General features: G+C 37.0%; 1 protein-coding gene across 2 annotated transcripts in view; it reads left to right on the forward strand.

Moving 5' to 3' along the window:
• MACC1 (metastasis associated in colon cancer 1) overlaps nucleotides 1–12756 on the forward strand; it is a 59335-nt gene that overhangs the window by 41629 nt on the left and 4950 nt on the right. For both annotated transcript variants that reach the window (XM_006779036.2, XM_015558209.1), the window contains exon 4: nucleotides 2374–2562. In XM_006779036.2, coding sequence (XP_006779099.1) covers nucleotides 2374–2562 — 189 coding nt within the window. The remainder of the gene's footprint in view (nucleotides 1–2373; nucleotides 2563–12756) is intronic.

Raw genomic sequence — 12756 nt, forward strand, 5'->3', positions numbered from 1 at the left:
CCAGGGGCTGACCTAGGGATTGGGCCTGCCCTCTGCCACCCGGGAGCAGGCCTAAGCCAGCAGGGTGTTATCTCCCGAGGGGTCCCAGACTGCGAGAGGGCACAGGCCAGGCTGAGGGACCCTCCATTTCCCCCGAGTGCACAAATTTTTGTGCACCGGGCCTCTAGTGTATGTAATAAAGAAATAGGAATATTTAAAATATTTCTTCTCTTTCAATTATTTTGATGATTCTACAGTAATGCTGAAAGGGTAAAATTTTAAAAGCCCCCTATGCAGTTGAATGTATAATTTTATGGTGATGTGCTGCAGTATCACTTAATCTGGGCCATTTAGAGTCATTGGCTGATCTACAAGGTCAAAGCTGCACATATATTTTGCAGTAGCTCATTATCTCTCATAGTTCATGTACTGCATGAAGATTTGAATTGAAAATTGCTTTGTTGAACTTAGTGGCAAAAAATGTAATATTGACCAAATGGTCTGAAAATTTAAACCTGACTGTGTTGATGTATGATCATGAGTAGCTTTGGTGACAAACTAGACAGTGCTGGTGGAGGGCTTATTCAAGAATGTAGTTGCTAAAAGCTCCCAGGGTGTCCCAGGGGAGGCTTCAGGATTTCCAAATGGAAGGGGCTTAGGTGTGGTTGTCTGACCAGAGATGATGGAAAATATGGTATAGAGGCCACGTCTTGAAACTTAATTTGCAAATAAGTATACATTTTTCTTGGATTGTATCCTAATTTGGGGTAGCTGGATTGGAGCTGATATTGTGGGTTCTAAACTCTTTAGTCATCTCTAGACATTGAGACTGACTGTCCTTATATTCTTGCAACTTGATACTCTACAAAGTACTTGAGCATCTCATTCAACTTTCATAATGATTATAGGAAATTAGATGGGGGTGTTATTAATGGTGTATTTATTTTTAAAATCATTAAATAGAGATACTTTTGAGATTTACCTAAAGTCCTGTACTATGTGGAGCTGGTCTTTAAACTCGGGTTTTGCATTCTAAGTGCAGATTTTCCCCCTTGAAACAAGAAACTGAGATAAGCATTGCTAATCCCACTCCTCAGTTTAGTAAAAGAACCTTAGGGGCCTGTTGGCTCAGTACTACTTCTCCCTGTAGTTATGAATACTCACTATAAATTATGGACTATGTACTAGTATAAAGACCATGGGTAGTCCTTCTAATGGTTCCATGGGAAAGAACCGTCTGTGACCTTACTTGGTCATTCATTTTTACTTATTGTTTCATAATGATAGACAATGTTTTTAAGTGCAATTAAATAATGAGGAGCCACCCAACTTTTTTTTTTTGCTTATTTGAACAAAAAAGAAATGTAGATAGATTTAATCCCATATTTTAAAAATATATTCAAGGCAAAAAAGAAACTCATGGACTTGTTTGAAATGTGTAATGATTGACAAGGCTTAGATGCATAATTAAGGAAGAGTCTGATGATATTCCATTTTGCATTATAGAAGACTGAATGTTTTATCTTTAATATGGTTTATATTAGGCAAAATTACACTAGTGATGAAGGGAGAGGGATAATTTTTTTAAAGTTATTATTATCAATAGCTTTGTTCAAAGTTGTGGTAGTGTCTCATTTGCATGCAATGGCAGAATTCTGTGAATTTTAAATCACATTTTAATGAAGAATAGAATGTTTATTGGCACCAATGTGCTTGCTCCTCAGAGAAATACTGTAGTCAATCCTCTGATAAGGAAAGGGATTATTTTTTGAAGAATGAATTATCATTCCTGAATTGATCAACTATAGACCCTTAGAACCTCAGGATGTCTTTAGAAGTGTCTAGTTCAGTGATGGCGAACCTTTTGAGCTCAGCATGTCAGCATTTTGAAAAGCCCTAACTTAACCCTGGTGCCATGTCACATAGAGGAATTTTTTGATATTTGCAACCATAGTAAAACAAAGATTTATATTTTTGATATTTATTTTATATATTTAAATGCCATTTAACAAAGAAAAATCAACCAAAAAAATGAGTTCACGTGTCACTTCTGACACGTGTGTCATAGGTTCGCCATCACTGGTCTACTTCAACATCCTCCTTTTGCAGTTAAAGATATTAAGAAACATATTAGTTAAGTGGTCTACCCAAGGCCCTATATTTAGCCACTGAGTTAGTCCTAAATCTCCTCTAATTTTGGTCCAGCTGTGTCCTCTGTACTTTGCTAGTTGGATTTGCTTAAAAGTAAATCAACTTTTTAAAATTTAGGAAACTCAAATATATGTGCGGTGAAAAATAGGATGCCAGTTTTTAGATTATGTAATGAAAAATTGAATTTCTAGGGAAAAGCCCACATTAGTTGCTTTTAATTGTGACATGTAATTCTCGCTGCAGGCCCTGCTGAAGATGGATTGCCAAGGGATAGTAGCGCATATCCTCCAAGAGGCTGCGCTCCTGACTTCAGCTGTCAAGCTGGGAAAAGGCTGGAGGGAACTAGCTCAAAAGCTAGTACGATTCACAAAGCAGCAAGTGGAGGCATATGAAATTCCTCACCGAGGAAAAGCTGGAGCTGTTGCTGTGGAGGTAATATTTCAGTTTGTCTACTTCAATAGTGAAAAATTGCAGAGCAAGTAAACCAAATGTAATCAAACCTGAACCACTTACATGGATAAATTGGGGTTCTGTTCTAGAGGACCCCTAACTGAAGTCACAGTCCCTATAATCATTGATATTTTCTGAAATATGCACATATCACTCTTTAAAGGCCTTTAAAATATGCATTGAGAGCCTGTAAAATATATTGATGCTTATCTTATTGGATTGAATATTAACATGGCCTTTAATCAAATGAATTGACCAAATTGGATAGCTAGTCAGTTATTAGGCAGGCCTAGAAGAATTTGAGGCAGAGAACACTTTGAAGGGAGGAGATTGGACTCAGTCAGGGCAAGGGAAAATTATACAATAATAAGTATTTATCAACGTTAGGCAGAGACTTAGTAATTTGTGATAAATAATATTTGGTGACAATAAGCATTAAGAGGGTGGATGGTAATGATAAACAAAGATCTCTAAGAGTGCCGAAACCGGTTTGGCTCAGTGGATAGAGCGTCGGTCTGCGGACTGAAGGGTCCCAGGTTCGATTCTGGTCAAGGGCATGTACCTTGGTTGCAGGCATATCCCCAGTGGGGAGTGTGCAGGAGGCAGCTGGTCGATGTCTCTCTCTCATCGATGTTTCTAACTCTCTATCTCTCTCCTTTCCTCTCTGTAAAACTCAATAAAATATATTTAAAAAAAAAAAGATCTCTAAGAGCTTCATTGTCTCTTTGACAATTTTGTGTATAATAGAAACTATAGACATCAAATATAGAATGACAGCACATAACACAAAGTAATATTTATCTTGCAAATATTAAATTAAATAAAATTTAATTTTTATTAATATTAAATGTATACTGTTAGGCATAAGTTAGATACATATTTGCTCTATTTAGCAAATAAACTGTGACAATTTTTATTACTTAAATAAAAATATTCCAGTGATGAGCACCTATAAAATGTTCTGTATTTTTCTCTCACATGAGTGTAAGCATTTTCAAGATACGTATTTCAGTTAAGGGAAGATTATCTCTCTTATTAGTGATGACTTGGTAAGAGGCAGAAGCTGTGTTCTCCACTTCCTTTTGGGGTATAGAGCTGGAAATTAATAGAGCTGGAGAAAATTTTCTTACTTTGAAGCAACTATGCCAGCTGGGTGTGCAGGACAAAACAACCTTTCCATGAAGGGACAAGAGTCAAATCAAGTCAGTTGAATCCCAGCATGTGCAGTGGAGGTCTCAACAGGATGGCTTCTGGGAACCTAGGGCCTCCCTCTCTTTTAAACAAGACCTTTCAGCCAAGAGTAGCTGGAGGCTGACATATTTCCTCCTCTTAGACTACATTTGTCTCTGTACCCTAAGAAGTGCCTTACAACTTACAAATCACTTTTTACTGAATGAGCTAAAAGATGAGGAATTTATAAGAAACAAGAACAGCAACATTTAGGGGGATATGCTGCTCTGATATTTCAGTTAACTGATGAGAAAGTTGTCTAACTGAGATATCACTGCACACCTATTCTAACTGACAAATCCAGAATACTAATAGCACCAAATGCTGTTGAGGATATGGAGCAACAGGAATCCTCATTCGTTGCTGGTGAGAATGCAAAATGGTACAGCCACTTTGGAAGGGACTTTGTCTGTTTCTTACAAATGAAACATACTCTTACCATATCTTCTATTTGTGATCCTTGTATTAACCCAAAGGCATTGAAAACATGTCTACACGAAAACCTGCACATGAATGTTTATAACAACTTTATTTATAATTACCAAAACTTAGCCCTAGCTGATTTGGCTCAGTGGATAGAGCATTGGCCTGCAAACCAAAGGGTCTCAGGTTAGATTCTGGTCAAGGGCATATACCTCAGTTGCTGGCTCCTTCCCAGCCCAGGCCCTGCCTCAAGCCTTCACCACCCAGCAACTAAGATGCCTTCAGTAGGTGAATGGATAAAATGAACTTGGAATATTATTAAGCATTAAAATGAAACAAGTTATCCATAAAAAGACATGGAGGAACCTTGAATGCATATTACTAAGCAAAATAAGCCAACCTGAAAAGGCTACATGCCGTATGATTCCAAATATATGACATTCTAGAAAAGGCAAAACTATGAAGACAGTAAAAAGATCAGTGGTTGCCAGGGATTGGGAGGGAGGGATGCATAAGAAGAGGACATGATTTTTAGGGCAGTGATACTATAATGATGGATATATGTCACTATACAGTTGTCCAAACCCATAGAATGCACAATACCAAGAGTAAATCCTAATGTAACAGTTGCTGGCTCCTTCCCAGCCCAGGCCCTGGTCGGGGCGAGACATGCAGGAGACAACCAATTGATGTGTTTCTCTTGGTTGCCAGGGATTGGGAGGGAGGGATGCATAAGAAGAGGACATGATTTTTAGGGCAGTGATACTATAATGATGGATATATGTCACTATACAGTTGTCCAAACCCATAGAATGCACAATACCAAGAGTAAATCCTAATGTAAACTACGGACTTTGGGTGATTATGCTGTATCATTGTAGATTCATCAATTGTAACAAATATACCACCTTGGGGAGAGTTGTTGATAATAGGGAGGCTATGCCTATGAGGGGCAGGAAGTATATGGGAAATCTCTGCACCTTCCTCTCACTTTTTCTTTAAACCTAAAAGGTCTCTAAAAAATCTTTTTAAAAATTGTCTAATTGAAAGCAGGAATTTTTTTCTTAATAAGTCTCTGTTTTTTAAAAGGTTTTGTTGAAAGTTATTTATCGGAGTTATTTATTCTCTCAGCTTTGTTAAGCATCTGAATTCTCTCTAATTATGGTTGTTTATAGTTTGTCTTTCCCCAAATCTTGATGGAGGCCAAACAGCCTACTTTTCCATTATTTACATTTGCACAGCCCGAATCCCAAATAACTAAGCCTATTCCAAAGTTAATAAATTCTCAGAAGCAGAAAGGAAAGCACCTAGGTGTCTTTTGAGGGACTAATGTTTAATTTATTGTGATTAACACTAACCATCATCATTCTGATCCAGGTTATTACATTCTTAAAAAGAATCCATAGTATATTGGCCTAAACCACCCCAAATAATCTGTGGGAATCTTTACCTATTAGGCCACTTAAACTAAAGAGTAAATCTATGCTAATTTCTATCCCCCTGGAAAAAAACATGGCTGCATAATTTTTTCTCTCAGGAAGGAGATGATTCTTAAATATGATCAATTTACAAGTCAAGTAGTTGATTTGAAAACAAGCTGATAGTAGTTCTGGGTAGGGGACTCAGAGGAAGGGAAGTGGAATTGGGCTGGGGAGATAATAATGTCTCTTATTTCCTTTATCTCACCACTTCAGAGGGCGCACATTCCGAAAATTTCCAGTGCCCACAGTCCGGCTCTCTCACTCACTTTCCTTTCCCTTCAACTGCTCCTTTTCCCTTTGTTCTATTTTTATTGTATCTAACATTTATCTAACACTTACTCTGTGCCAGGCACTGTTCTGGTCACATTTCAAAGATAAACTTAATCCTTTGAACAAAAACTTGTGGGTCGGCACTAATATTATGTAAAATGTAGGGAGGCTGCTACTTGCTTAAAAGCATGCGTAGTGAGAAACTTATGGAACCATGTTTAGAGAGCAGGCCTTTGACTTTGGAGTCCTTGTGCTTTACACTCTTCCCACCCACTCCCAATCCAGTGTGGTGGCTGAATGACAGAGCTGGTAGACGTGGTTAGGATGGGGGCTTTAAGCATCTCATGTCACCCTTTTTCTTCTTTTTTCAAGTTATGATACTACTAAAATTTGCCTGAACATCTTCATCAAGCCTCAGGCCAATTAAAGAATGGAGATTATTAATAGTATGTCTGTTAGATTTTTGTTGAGTATTTTGGCCATTTCTTACTCTTTTATAAGATGGGGGCGGGGGAGCCTCTCTCTGGGGACTTCTGAGAAGGACACTTTTTAAATTAATCATCTCCCTAAATTAAATTTTAATAAATATTACTCAATTTTTCTAATGACATTGCAATTCCTACATAAAAACAGAACTATAAAACTTGAAATATGACCGTTAGACACTTATGCTATGCAAAGATGTTTAATTGTTGCCAAGGTTTTCCTGTGAACATTGGTAAAAATTGGAGTTTTTATGAAGATATTTAAATCTTCTATTTAAACAAAATAGGAATCAATAAAATATTAGAAAAATAGCACATTTTTAAAAAACAGTTGGGTTTTACAAGGGGCAGTGCTGGGGACTTCAAAGATAAGATATTCACAGGCCTAAATTAGGTACTCTTCACTAGCCCTCTGGGGATTATGACCATATCCTAGCAACGCTCTCCCATTGGCCCCCTGCCTAAGAATAGATTATGCTCTTTCCATCTTATTCAGTATGGACACTTATTCACCAAGGACACTAAAAGTTCACTTCCACCTTTAAGATACCTTTTACCAATGCTTGCCTCAACCACAGGCACCCATCAGTTGAGGTTGATTTCTTATCTGACCTGCCAGAGTGGGCCACCCTCCCTACTGAATCCCAACACAGTCAGTATTTCTAATTATAATAGTTTTTTTTCCTTATCAGAAGCCACTCACCTATAGATTTAGAACTGGCAAGGTATGTTTATGTCTTTTTGTGGTCAACACTTAAACAGGGAGGATCTAAGTCTCTGTTTTATCTTCTAGCCGGAATCTGTCCTTCCTCATTTATGACTGGCTTCTGTAGTGTTCAGAACCTTTTATTCTAAGTCCAGATAAGACATGGGAGAGTAGGTCAACCTCAAATAGCTAATTTTATTAATTGTTTAATAAGTTAAAAAAAATTCTATATGGAATTCCTCCTGCTTGTTTAGTATTTTTTCCCCTCTGTATATTCTCTTGTAGTATTTAATTCAGCCATACTTAACACATCCCCAGGGACTTCAGTTCTCAGCATTGGAGCATTAGGAGCTAAAGAAAACACAACAATGAAAAATATGATTTTTCTCTCTAAAGCCAAATTTTATTTGGCCTGGGAATTGTGATAAACTGTTATATTTGAATTGTTATATTTTAAAGAAGTATATGGTTAGATGCTTTAAAAAGTGAAACTAAGAATAAGAATGATAATAGTTGTGCAATTTATTGTATATGAACTGAGTGTATGAACATTTTCTTTACAATATCATTTATTTCAACAAACTTTCTAAGGAAGACATTATACCATCTGCTTTTTATAGGAATGCAAACTAAGAGAATGAATTTGTGTAAGTTATTCAGAGTAACATGGGCCTTAAGTGACAGAACGAGGGTTCAAATTCGGGTATTTTATGCACAGTCCTTCCCACTGTGCTCTACTGATAATCCCTTTCAGAATTAACTAAATGAAAAAGATCAAAGTTGGGAGGAACCATCAGGGAACACGGCCTAATCCTGAAGGATGGGAAGCAGTTGAATAATTGGAGAGGACTAGATGGAGACCTCAGTGACTTCTTGAGACCAGTAAGGAGGATATGTGGGCTAGAGGGCAGAGTTTATCCTAATAATTATTGGGATATGTGGTTAGATATATATTTTTTGATGTTGGTGGAGAAAGGAGTCTCTAATGATGGCCATAGCATAGAGGTTAAGATTTCTTGTCTGGATTCAAGTTGCAGCTCTACCATTAGCTCTAGGACCTTGGGAAATTTGCTTAACTTTTGTAGGACTCAACTTTTTTTAATGGAGGTGAATAATATTCTTTTACTCATCAGATGTTTGGAGAATTAAAAGATATAATATATGTGGCCCTGGCCAGGTAGCTCAGTTGGTTAGAGCTTCATGCTGACACACCAAGGTTGCAGGTTTGATCCCCGGTCAGGACACATACAAGAATCAACCAATAAATGCATAAATAAGGGAACAACAAATCAATGTTCACACACACACACACACACACACACTTCTTCTCTCTCCCTCCCCTCCCTCATTCCCTCTCTCTAAAATAAATAAATAAAATTTTAAAAAGATATATGTGAAATATTTGGGACAATGCTTTGCAGATTATAATAACTAAATGCATTATTATCTGTTATTTTGACTAAGAGGCAGAGGTGAGTTTGGCAACTGGATGACGTTGAGTGATTTTGGAAAGAGAATGAGGAACTGAATGGTAACTTTTAGTAAAATGGCTGAGAGTAACAATAGAAAGAATGCAGGTAAGGGAAAAGTCAGCATGTCTTCTGAGAAACTGGCAGGATGGTTATACATGGAAACAAACGAGAAAAAGTCTTGGCTGGTCAGCTTTTTCTTACTGGCTTAACACCATTTCATTTTCCTTGGAAAATATCTCTTTGCAAAAGGAAAAAGGAATGTCCTTGGACTCGAATGGTTATTTTGGCTCATGTGGCAACTCCCAGATTCTGCTTACAAAGACGTGGCATTGTCTGCATCTGCTGGAACTGGTTCAGTTCTAGCCGTGGCACTGAAATCTATAGTTTGCTGTTCTTCTCAGTAAGACATATATTTGCAGTTTCTTTAAAAAGGGAAAAGTATTATATGGAAATGTACCTACCAGTATACATAACAATTCCCTAAATCTTTGTTGTTTGTACTAGAGATTTGGCATAGTGACATAATATTTAGATTACCATTGTCTAGTTTTTACAATACTTTACCTCTTGCTGCTAGTCTTTAATTCCAAAAGACTCCATTATTTGGAATGATGGAACAAAGAAAAAAGAGATCACAATAAAATTAAGGGGGTTAAGCATTGTATTCCTATGATATTTTATTTAATTATACATTGAATGTCTCATTACCACTCTGAATATCAAATAGAAATAGTAATCACATTAGGTTAAATATTATGGAGAGATTTTAGAATGCATTTTGAGACACTAATACTTGATTTAGATATTTTATATCGAGGTTTATTAAGGAACACAAACAATAATGAATTTCAGAAAAACCAAAGCCCACCTATGTATAAGACTCAAATCAGCACTTATTCAAACTGCTTAATATTGAGGTAGATTCATGGGAATACCTTAGTGAAATGGCCCTAGATTTATGGCTAGGTGACCTGGATTCCTTTTCTGGATGTTTGGCCACGACTTTGTTATTTAATGTCATTTCAAGTACAAACTCCAGTTAGCATTAATCAAGCACCTAGTGTGTGCCAGGACCCTTGGACCTGTTTACTTTGTATACTTGGCAGTGGTTTTATGGCTTTGGGTACCCTTCCTCTCCACCCTCTATTTTACAGTCGGAGGAAATAAGGCTGTAGAGAAGTTTTGCAACTTATCCAAGATCCTAGAGCTAATAAGTCAAGAGTCTAGATTTAAACCCACGATGTGGTTCTTTAAATCCGGAGCTCTTACCACTATCCAGGGTGGGGCAAAAGTAGGTTTACAGTTGTTTGTATGGAAAATAATGCAATAACTAATCCTATATAATAAAGAGCTAATATGCAAATGATTGTCATGCCCTCATGCCATCACACTGTGATGCTCTCACGCCGTCACAGTCCATCACAAAGAGACTGTGTGTGCAGCAGGCATGCACAGGTGGGCGAGGACTTGATGCTGCATGTGTGACGTGGAGGCGGGTCCCGGTGGCTCTATGTGGTGAGGCCTGGGGGTCCCACGGTTCTGCACAGCCTGGAGGCAGGACCCCCGGCTCCAGCCTACCTCTTTGGGGCAATCCATTGAGAAGCCCCAGATTGGTGGATAGGGCCTACCTCTTTGAGGCAATAGATCACCGGGCTCCCGCACTGTGAGAGGGCACAGGGCAAGCTGGGGGACCCCCCCCACCCCGAGTGCACAAATTTTGTGTACTGGGCCTCTAGTAAATAATAATACAAGAATAAACTGTGTTTCATGTACTCACAACTATAAACCTACTTTTTCCACACCCTGTATTTTCTTTCATTTACCTCCACATTGAAAGATTGGATTAGAGAAGCCCAGTTTCTTTAAACTATGATGTTCAGAGTTTCTACCAATATATAGTTGTGGTGGAGGTTGAGGGTTGGATGACAAGGAAGCAGCCTGGAATCTTCCTAACTAGGAATTTGTGAGAATGGTTTGACCAGCAGGTTTTCTTATGATATTAGACTATTTTGAGCAAATGTACTAACAAGGAATGGGTCTTCCATATTCCTCTGGCTCATTCTTAACCTCTGGCATTCCAAGTGGTTGGTTATTCCTAGAACAAACAAAGCTTGGTTGTCTTAGAGTCTTTTCCAAAAGAATCTTATGTCAAGTTTTACCCAAATATCATCTTCCTTCTGAGGAAATAGGGACCCTTAATATGTTTTCTTCTGAAGATAAAGGCGACTTCCTCTTCAACAACATTTATGAACTTACCAATTATAGGTGCTGGAAGGACTGCCTGGAAATTGTAAACGATAAATAATTATTAATAAGGCAAATTTACCTTAATATCTCTGCGGTAATTATACTAAGAATGGAACATTGCTTTTATAGTTTTATGAGGAAAATAAGTGGATTATTAATCCTTTAATGTAGTAAAATGTAATTATCCAAAGGTAGTTAAAACTAATTGCTTTCTTTATACTATTCATATTTTACAAGCTCAAAAAAGACATAGCTGCTATGCTCCAATCTGAATTGCTTTTATTCATGTTGCATTTCATTATCTAGACTATTATCTAAAATCTTACTGGCTTCTGGGAATAGTCACTCTAAATTTGGAAAACTTCATTTTTTAAATCTCTATCCATGTTTCTTTTCTTTTGTTATTCTATTTATCACTTTTTCATTGCCCCTTTACCTTTGTCTTTGTCCCCTAGTACCTAGAAGATAAACTAAAGCAAAACATATTTCTCCCACACAAATGCTGGGACTTCAGAAAACTGCTCAACTCTGAGAGATTAAATGCTTATTGATGCTGCTGCCCTTTCCATACAGAGATCAAAGCACAGAGATGAGAAATTAACAACTCTGCATTTTGATCAGCCTTATGCTTCCCATTCAAAGATGAACCAGTAACACCATGAAGTTACCATTTAAAATATCTAAGAGTAGAGGGGTAAGAATGATGCCTGAGGGTCCAATATTTGTGACCGAAGTGAGACGGCTCTGAGCGGAATTATTTTGTGGTTAAGAATAATTCTACTAAAGCAAACCCTCAGGAGCACGCTTTCCTTTTGATTTGTCAAAGCATTAGTGCAGTTTCTGAATATTTTCCCTTAAGTCATAACATTGAGCAAGAGCAGAACTATTTTAAAACCACTGGATAGATAGATAACATAAACCTGGAAGAGGTCCTGGCAGTCCACCACTCATTTCCAGCTTTTGGAGGACATAACTTAGGTTATCTTGGAAAGGATATTGTTTATTTTACTCATTTTATTCATTCAAACATTTCCAGAGAAAATTACTTCATTTCTCTTTAATTTACCACACAGTTTAGAATTCTTTGTGGCCTTGATTTGTATGTATTTTTTAACATAGTTTTATAAAGTCCATAGTTAATTAATATATTCAATTTACCTCTTGTGTCTTTGCCTTTAATAATATATGTTTACTTGCTGAGTAAAAAAACTAAAGTGACATAAGATAATAAGAAATTACAAAAGAAAAAAACATAAGTATTTAAGGGCTTGAGGTCTAGTGTCATGTATCTATATCATAAAGGACAACAAACAATTGTTTATTGCATTGATGAAAGCTGGACTTTGTCAAGTGTTGTTAAGGCAATTCTCAATAAAGAAAGTTATTTTTACCATATCTGACAGACATTTGCTTATTAAAGGAAAACAGAGTTCCCCAAATTTAACATTTATCAGTGTGTCAAGATACATAACTATAACATTTACTTTTGACCCAATTCCCATTCAATTTTTTCTTGATACTTGCCCCCTAATTACCTACCCCTGCTCCGTAATAATTTTAATATTTGCCTTTGGTTTCCTGCTTAAAAGTAATTTAACTCTTTTTTCTTGAGTGTTTTATATATGCTGTCACTTTAATTCTCAACAACCCGAAATTTTCCATCTAGCAAAGTTAGGATTCAAAACAAACCTTCCTTTTTATTGTAGAATATTACTTTTTACATATTTTCCCTTTTAAAAACACTTTTATTTTTCACTGTTTCTCCTTCTAGCTTTGTCTCTCTTTAACTTTCAAATTCCAAATGTGACCCACTTGTGTGCCTTTTAGTTCCTTGACGCCTACTCATTCCTGAAGTCTTCCCT

Source organism: Myotis davidii, unplaced genomic scaffold (assembly GCF_000327345.1).
Source record: "Myotis davidii unplaced genomic scaffold, ASM32734v1 scaffold168, whole genome shotgun sequence".
Lineage (NCBI taxonomy): Eukaryota > Metazoa > Chordata > Mammalia > Chiroptera > Vespertilionidae > Myotis > Myotis davidii.